The sequence below is a fragment of the Lepus europaeus genome, chromosome 12 (assembly GCF_033115175.1).
Source record: "Lepus europaeus isolate LE1 chromosome 12, mLepTim1.pri, whole genome shotgun sequence".
Classification (NCBI taxonomy): Eukaryota; Metazoa; Chordata; class Mammalia; order Lagomorpha; family Leporidae; genus Lepus; species Lepus europaeus.
In genome coordinates, this window is record NC_084838.1 from 69,759,294 (window position 1) to 69,768,939 (window position 9,646).

The 9,646-nt window shown below is 42.3% G+C and overlaps 1 protein-coding gene across 1 annotated transcript; it reads left to right on the top strand.

Moving 5' to 3' along the window:
- The first annotated feature begins 4,742 nt into the window (after positions 1-4,742).
- On the top strand, positions 4,743-5,822 carry LOC133771305 (prorelaxin-like). The gene is made up of 2 exons (XM_062207053.1): positions 4,743-5,042; positions 5,537-5,822. The coding sequence occupies exons 1-2, from the start codon at positions 4,829-4,831 to the stop codon at positions 5,755-5,757; spliced, it is 435 nt and encodes a 144-aa protein (XP_062063037.1). The 5' UTR covers positions 4,743-4,828; the 3' UTR covers positions 5,758-5,822.
- The last annotated feature ends 3,824 nt before the right edge of the window (positions 5,823-9,646 follow it).

Here is a 9,646-nt window from a genome sequence, read left to right on the forward strand (position 1 = left end):
TCTTTGCACATAGTAAGAACATTCATTCCCCCCTTAAGGGACTTAACACATGATTGAAAACTCATTTTCTTACATTGTTGGTCAGCATTTCGATCACTGTATTAGCATTTTATATAAATATATATATAACTTAATAAGATGCAGTATGATGAGAATAGTTATCCACTGACTGTAGTATGATTCAATAATCCTTTTCTACTAGTGAAATCTTATTTTCTTTTATTAATGGTATACATACATCAATTGCTTTTTAATTTTCCAAAGTTAGTAATGATTATAAAGTCTTCATCTCATTAACCAACATAATGCTTACTTGGTACATTGCTTAACTTCATGTATATACAATGATGATCTTTATGTTTTTAATCAATCCTGTCGGTTTAGATCCTCCAAACATAAAGTCAAGAACTGTGCAATTATCTAGCTGATCAAATTGCATTTTTTGGTCCTATTCAAATAAGCTTTGCAAAAACTCAGGATGAACACCTAATTGTTTGTGCCCAGATGAACTCAATTATTTTTCAAGTTAAGTTTCTTACATGCTCCTCAAGGATTAAATACATTTTTTTTTTTGGACAGGCAGAGTGGACAGTGAGAGAGAGAGAGAGACAGAGAGAAAGGTCTTCCTTTGCCGTTGGTTCACCCTCCAATGGCCGCCGCGGCTGGCGCGCTGCGGCCGGCGCACTGCGCTGATCCGAAGCCAGGAGCCAGGTGCTTCTCCTGGTCTCCCATGTGGGTGCAGGGCCCAAGCACTTGGGCCATCCTCCACTGCACTCCCGGGCCACAGCAGAGAGCTGGCCTGGAAGAGGGGCAACCGGGATAGAATCCGGTGCCCCGACCGGGACTAGAACCCGGTGTGCCGGCGCCGCAAGGCGGAGGATTAGCCTAGTGAGCCGCGGCACTGGCCCGGATTAAATACATTTTTAAGTGATCTGAATTTTGAAGTGATTCTGCTATCAAACGTCCCCATAACTTGTTAGAGCTGCTACAGAATACCCAACCGGTGCTCTCACAGAATGCACAGCAGAGCAATCACAGACACCAAAGTGGTAGGAAAAAACAGGTTTAATGCAAAGCACAGAGAAAGGAGTCAGGGAGCCAATACCCAGTACCCAGACGCCCAGCAAGATTAAAGGCTGTGAAATTTAACAATTCAAAGTTGGTGATGAGCAGTGCATGAACAGCGTATGTGTGGGCCTCTTGTTGGTCAACAGAGTGCATGGTCTTCCTTTGGCCAGTGATAGGAACAGCCTGTTTCTTTTTGAATGATTAAGGTGGACTCTAGTCTGTCTGGGTCTAAGGGTAGATGGGGTATTACTTTCTTTCATCAGAGTCTGAGTTCTTCCAAAGCTCTCAGAACAGATGCCAGCACTGAGATGGCAACTATGTTAATTAGCGTGGCAATTGAAGTCATTATAATTCAGGGTCTCTAACTACTATGTTACTCCTTTTTCTCAATGAGTTCTTCTTTGCAGAGGATTGCAAGCTAAGGAAGATATTGGGGTTGCATAAGGTAAACATCAAAGTCATTAGGGGTAAGGGGCTCCACTTCAGTTCTATTTATTTATTTGTTTATTTATTTATTTATTTTGACAGGCAGAGTTAGACAGTGAGAGAGAGACAGAGAGAAAGGTCTTCCTTCTGTTGGTTCAATCCCCAAATGGCCGTTACAGCCGGCGCACTGCGCCAATCTGAAGCCAGGAGCCAGGTGCTTCCTCCTGGTCTCCCATGCGAGTGCAGGGCCCAAGCACTTGGGCCATCCTCCACTGCCTTCCCGGGCCACAGCAGAGAGCTGGCCTGGAAGAGAAGCAACTAGGACAGAACCGACACCCCAACTGGGACTAGAACCTGGAGTGCTGGCGCCGCAGGCGGAGGATTAGCCTAGTGAGCCGCGGTGCCAGCCCACTTCAGTTCTAAGAGATTGTTTTTCTGTGTGCCAAGTATGAATTAGGAAGCAATATCTGACATTTTTATTTCAGTATATTGACCAATATCCAACTTCTACCTCTGTATGAAAATTTCACCTGGAGAGTTTAATGGGGCTTTAACACTAAACTGTGCATTTAAACTAGAGGTTTTAGTACCTGAAAACTTCACCCAGAGAGAGCCATAAACTCAGTGTTTGTCTCCCTCTCTCTCTGTGGACAAGGACAACTTGGCTATAGTTGGGCATTTATTCCCTAGGGCTTTACCTATCTTTCATTCTGAGGTATTCCAGAATCACTGACTCCAAGCATTCTCTTCTCTCCAGACCCTATTTGAAGAATTTACTGGATGCCCAGTACTGGATGAATGATAACAAAGCCTTCCTCAAGGAGGAGAGAACTTCTACTTTGACTATGACCCTGTCGGAATAAGATCAAAGTCAGCGAACCCTAACGACTTCCATAGCCTTGGCAACTCATGGCTAGAGCCTAGGGAGATTACTGACGCCATAAACAAGAGTGTTAAATTGTTAAATCAACAACAGGAGTCACTGTGTACTTACGTCCCATGTGTGATCTGTCCTTAATAGGTTGTCCAAGGTGAAGTAATGATATAGCTAGTACTGAAACAGTATTTTTACACTTTGTGGTTATGTGTGGGTGCAAACTGATGAAATCTTTACTTAGCATATACTGAAGTGATCTTCTGTATATATAGATAATTGAAAAAAAAAAAAAACCTTGGTGTTAAATTGGGAAGTACATAGAAAAATAATCAATCTTTTTAAAAAAATATCATGCAGGATCTGTCATTAATGTGATGTACACTGTTATTTAATGCTATAACTAGTACTCCAACAGTATTTTTTCACTTTGTGTTGCTATGTGAGGGCAAACTGTTGAAATCTATATACAGAAAATTAGTTTAGTATATATAAAAAGAGAATTGAAAATGAATCTTGATGTGAATGGAAGGGGAGAGCGAGTGGGAAAGGGGAGGGTTGTGGGTTTGGGGGAAGTTATGGGAGGGGACGCCTTTGTAATCCATAAGCTGTACTTTGGAAATTTATATTCATTTAAAAAAAAAAAAAAGAACTGACCCCTACAATATAAGCATGGAAGAAAAAAAAAAGCCTTCCTCAAAACTGCACAAAAATACATAATTCCTTTTATTTGGAACTAATGGTATTTACATGTTTTTCAAAACTGACCTAACATACTCAGAGTCTATAGATTTCAAACACAAACAAGGTTTAATAAATTTGTGGCTGTTTGCATGTAAAAGGTCTGTGTATTATATGATAGTTATATAAACCGATCTTTGCTTAAAAAAGGGAAGTCATTTACCTAATATTTTTGAAATGATAATAATTTCTGTTCTCTTAGTCATCAAACACATATGAACACAGAAAACTGATCTTACTTATATTGAATTTTTAAGAACATTACAAAAAAGTGTTTCTGGATTGTAGTATTCTACTATTTTTTCTTTGTGTGTGTGTGTGTGTGTAAGTTTATGTGTGTATGTTCTCAGTCTTAAAGAAAACTATCTAAAACTTAAATTCATTTAACACACAACAATTAACCAGAGGAGTCAAAGAAAAGAGATTAGTAGACAGTGATAGAATATGACTTCCCAATACTTATTTTTTTTTTTTAGATTTTTATTTATTTATTTGACAGATGGAGTTACAGACAGTGAGATGGAGAGACAGAGAAAGTTTTTGCTTCCATTGGTTCACTCTCCAAATGGCCGCAATGGCCGGAGCTGCGCCGACCCAAAGCCAGGAGTCAGGAGATTCTTCCTGGTCTCCAGTGTGGGTGCAGGGGCCCAAGGACTTGGGCCATCTTCTACTGCTTCCCCAAGACACAACAGAGAGCTGGACTAGAAGAGGAGCACCCAGGACTAGAACTGGCGCCCATATGGGATGCCAGCATCACAGGCGGAGGATTAACATAGTGCACCACGGCACCGGCCCCTCCCAATACTTATTAAAGACCTCAATTCTTTGTTTCCACAAGCATTTCAACCCTGAAAGGCAACTCTGGAGGATCCTGTTTTCTCATCCTAGTCAGAAACTCTGGAGATCAGATTAAGTACACACTCTGGCTCCCTTCTAAGTTCAAGGTTCCAACCTTTTCCAAGGGTGAATGGGAAAGTGTGTGAAAATTTCCAACATTATGTTCTGAGATGTTTTGTAAATTTTCAGCTTTTCACAAGAATTGATTTCAACATCATAAATTTTCTTTTCTTTGTGAACAATTAATTCATGTACCATTCATAATACTACGCAAGGGTACACTAGGCACTTTCAAAATCTAATGATAATCTGTTAATGATTTTAAGAACAAATATAAGTAAGTGTGAGGAGAGAGGAAAATGCAAGTGCTTGTAGCAAAACTTAACAGATAAACTGGTGGTGAGTTTAGAACTCAGATTTCTCTCTTTTGTTGTTGTTCAACTACCTGTATTTCCTCCAAAGTCAACCCCGTGCTTTTCAGATTTTAAAACAAACACCAAAACAGTCACAAGTATTTCAGTAAGCAAAAAAACCATGGCATAGAAGGAAAGAAATGGGAAGGCAAGAAGGCAACTCCATGTTAAAACAGACAAAGAGCACTTCAGTGGGAGGCTTGGAGGGACATGGATGTAGGAGAGAAGGAAAGAGGAAGAGCTGAGGAAGAAATTCTGTGAGGGGGTGGGGCCAGGGGTGGGGGAAAGGGTGGGGCTGGGGCAGTGACTCAAGAGCTCAGTGATAGCCCAAGGGATATAAACACCTGGCTGAGCCAGGCAGAGAAAGCAGCCTGAAGCTCTGGGCAGGCACAGACCCAGGTCAGTAGGCAGCAGCAGAGGCAGTCCCAGAGAAAGCTGACAAGTTCAGAGCAGGAGAGTCCCGCCCAGCATGTCGCGCCTGTTTTTGCCTTACCTGCTAGGAGTCTGGCTGCTGCTGAGCCAGTTCCCCGGAGAGACCACTGCTAGCTCACTGAAGAGCTCTTCTCGAAGAATCTTATGCAAGAGCAAAGTTGTCGATGTCATTGATAAGACTTGTGGGAAAGTCAGGAGGAGGAATGCAGACTTCCAGGAGGAGTTCGCACTGCCATATGGGCCACAGTCAGGTGAGAGCTCCTCCTCCTCCACCCCAGGTGGTTTGTGCTTCCCATTGGTTGCGCTCCAGCTGTCCACCATTTATTTGCCTAGTCGGCCCCCAGGACGCCCCCCAGCCCTCATTGCTACAGGTGCTCAGACCCCGCTCCTCCGTGCAGAGTTTGAGTTTTTCCTTCGTGACTTGCTTTGGTTGAAAGGGTCCTGCTGGGAATCTCATGAGAGGGAGGGAAAGTTGCGGGAATAGCCCAGGGCCTCCCTCAAGCGGCACCTGGTGCCCTTCCCACTTGTCAGTCAGAGCCATCAGGTGGGTGGCACGGGGAAGCCTGCGAGGAGGGGAGACTGCCCAGAAGAACCTGGGGAGGCCGGGGCGCACTGCAGCCCTGCCTGATGTCTCATTGTATTGAGGCAAAACTTTGCGTTTTCAGCAGGAAAACTAATATGACTGCCCGACTTTCCTTGACACGAGTGTTTTTTCACGCTCCTCCTCCACTGCTTTACCTAACAGCATTGCTGCGAACCTCTGCCCACAAAGATGCAGAAGCCTTGTATGCCTTGTCGGATTTCATTCCCAACTTGCCCCAGGACCTGAAGGCAACGCTTTCTGACAAGCAGTCATTAGTGAGGACTCTACAGCATCCCAAACGCCGGGCATTCTTTCTGGGAGCCATCAGTATAGTTTGCTGTCTATTTAACTGTGTTGGGAAAGCTAAGAAAATTTTCTGTTAATGATAACAGTAATCGTTGACTCCATGTATAATCTTCCTTTGTAATCTGGATGATATCTTTACTGATGCCCAACTGACTCACCACATTGATTATTAAAAATGTTTAAGATCATCCTAGGTGGTTGCATTATCATTTTTTTTTCTGAGAGAATCAGTCTGACCAGGACAGTGATTATTTCTACTGTATTTTAGCCCAACTTAGCATATATATATTATATAGTCCTATTCATTGATAAAATGACATTTATTGACATTTATTGATAAAATGACATCAATTGCTTTTAATACTAATCACTTTAAGAGGAGTTGTAAGGATATATCACATTAACCAAATTAATAACTCAATTATACACCACCAAATGCTAGGTACAAATAAGGGAGAACAAATCTGTTCATGGAGCTTGTCAATTTAATCAATAACTAAAACCACAGGGCTGGTAATTTTTATTTGATTCAAAGTGGACATGCTGTGTCTTATTGGCACATACATTTGCAAACAATCAGCTTGGACATTGAAGTTATTTCATTTGCATTTTTTGACCAAATGAACTCAATTGTTTTTCAAACTTAGTTTCTTCTGGGTTTCTTTTTCAGCCAAGTTTGTGTTTCAATGTGGAATCTAAGGAGAATGTTTCTGTGTATAAAAAGCATGAATTTATAAACACAGTCTTTGGTGAACAATTAACATCCTTTCTTGATTTCTTTTAAAGATTTATTTTCTATATTAGAAAGACAGAGTTATAGAGAGAGGTAGAGCCAGAGAGAGAGAGAGAGAGGTCTTCCATTTGCTGGTTCACTCCCCAAATGACCGCATCAGTCAGAGCCAAGCTGATCCAAAGCCAGGAGCCAGGAACTTCTTCCAGGTCTCCTATATGGGTACAGGGGCCCGAAAACTTGGGCCATTTTCCTACTGCTTTCTCAGGCCATAGCAGAGACCTGGATCGGAAGTGGAGTAGCCAGGACTTAAACTGGTGCCCATATGGAATACCGGTGCTACAGCCTGGGGCTTTAACCCACTGCGCCACAAGCCAGCCCCATGTTATTTTTTAAAAAGATTTATTTATTTATTTATTTAAAAGTCAGTTACACAGAGAGAGGAAGAGACAGAGACAGACAGAGATAGATACAGAGAGAGATCTTATATCTCTTGGTTTACTCTCCAAATGGCTGCAGCAGTAGGGCTAAGCCAGTCAGGAGCTTCTTCTAGATTCCCCACGTGAGTGCAGGGGCCCTTGGCACTTGAGCCATCTTCCACTGCTTTCCCAGGCACATTAGCAGGGAGCTAGATCAGAAGCACGGCAGCTGGATCTCAAACAGGCACCCACATAGGATGCTGGTGTCACAGGCGGCGGCTTTACTTGCTATGCCACAATGCCGGCCCCATATCTATATTTTTAACCAATGAAAATTAAACTGAACTCTACTATTGGGTGGGGAATTCATCTGTCAACATTACTTTAATAGGGCTCCCCCATTAAGCAATATCCTGAACCCTCGGATCTTAGAAGCAAAGTATAAAGTTCTTTGGACCCACTCAGTGATTAATGACACTACCACCACACTCTCCGTTCTAACCTGTGTGATCCCTTCAACTCAGTGCTTATCTCTCTTCCTGGGTATAGGAGACATGCCAAGACAGGATACTGTCTATTCCATAGGGTACTTAATACACATCTCCCATTCTTCAACTCTCCATGGCACCACCACTGACCAGGGTATAGTGAAGACTTGAATTATATACAAATAGAGAAAGAGATAGTAAAAATCAGTCCCTTTACCTGTCTGTCTCTCTGCTTGTCTTTCTTCTTGAGGAACGCATCTATATAACATTTTGACTGATCAAACAATTACAAATGGAGGGAAGAACAGTTTTATCAAGACTTACATGGTTATTTTTCTTTTTTGGTTATTTTTCATCTATATGTTTAATCCAGGATTATTGTGCAGCAGGTTAAATCTCTGCTTGCTACACCAGCATCCCATAGTGAAGTGCTGTTTAATTCCTGGATGCTCCACATCTGATCCAGCTTTGGGCTAATGTGCTTGGGAAGGCAGCATACTATAACTCAAGTACTTTGGCCCCTACCACTCTTGTCCAAGATTCAGATGAAGTTCATGGCTCCTGGTTTCATCTTGGTCCATCCCTTGCTGTTGCAACAATCTAGGGAGTTAACCAGCAGATGAAGATCTCTTTCTCTGCCCTACCCCTGTTACTTTGCCTTTCAAATAAATAAATCATTTTACCTTTCCCTCTCCTGAATATCCGCCCAGTAGTTTCAAATGTTGGTACTTTTCCAATTTTAATATATGTGCTGCTAAAGCAAGCACAACTGTTACTTTTTAAAAAAGTGGTAATATTTTCTATCCTTCAGGGGATGTGCAGGCAACAAAAGCAACTGTAGTACTCTTAAGATATTGCCATGGAGCGAGTGCTATGGCTAAGCAGGTAAAGCCATCACCTGAAATGCCGGCATCCCATATGGGCACTGATTTGAGATCCAGTTTCTCTGCTTCCAATCCAGCTCTCTGCTATGGCCTGGGAAAGCAGTAGAAGATGGTCCAAGTCCTTGGGCTCCTGTACCCATGCGGGAAACCTAGAAGCAGCTCCTGGTTCCCAGCTTCAGATCGGCTCAGCTCCTGCCATTGTGGCCAATTTGAGGAGTGAACCAGCAGATGGAAGACCTCTCTCTCTCTCTCTCTGCCTTTCTATAACTCTATCAAATAAATAAATAAACCTTTAAAAAAATCTATAACATAACAATTATTTTTTAAAAAGAGATGTTGCCAGGGGCCAGCACCGTGGCCACATGGGAGACTGGGAAGAACACCTGGCTCCTGGCTTCGGATTGGCGCAGCTCCGGCCGTTGCGGCTAACTGGGGAGTGAACCAACGGAAGGAAGACCTTTCTCTCTGTCTCTCCATCTCACTGTCTGTAACTCTACCTCTCAAATAAAGAGATAAAAATATTTTTTAAAAAAGATATTGCCAGTGAGTCTTTGGGCAGTGGATAGCCAGTAGTTTGTAATGTTGAAGCACACTAGAGAGGATCTTCCCAAATATTGATGCCTTGCTCTGACAACAGAACACACTGATTAATTTGTTTCAGCATGCAACATGAGCAGTGGAATATTCCCTGATGGCATCTCAGGAGAATCTAACTGGCTGTAACATTGGAGAATCATTGGACAGAAGTTGTGCCTTTAAGCACCAGTCATGCTATTGAGGGAATCCAGATCATAGCAGATGGTCTTCATTGGAAAGTTATGGTTTTTCCTAGTATATCACTGTGCACAAAAATTCAGTGAGTGGCTGGACAAACTAGTTCATCCATATTATGAAATAGTATTCAGCAATACAAAACAATCTAGTATTGATACATAGCAACTTGTGGGACTCATCAATTAGATTGAGTGATAAAAGTCATTATAATAGATTATACATTGTAGCACTTTTGAAAAGTTTCCATACTATAACTATTTATAAGGTTCATATACTGTAACCTTTAGAAAAATTCATTAAAAATCTTTTTTTAAAGATTTGTTTTTATTTTTATTTATTTGAAAGACAGAGTTACAGAGAGGCAGAGACACAGAGAGAGGTTTCCCATCGCTGGTTCACTCCCCGGATGGCCACAATGGCCAGAGCTGTACCAATCTGAAGCTAGGAGCCAGGAGATTCTTCCAGGTCTCCCATACACATGCCGGGGCCCAAGGACTTGGGCCATCTCCTGCTGCTTTCCCAGGCCATAGAACAGAGCTGGATCGGAAGAGGAGCAACTGGGTCTCAAACCGGTGCCCATATGGGATGCTTACGCTTCAGGCTAGTGCTTTAACCCACTGTGCCACAGTGCCGGCCTCATAAAATCTTTTGTAATCATCACATTTGATGGT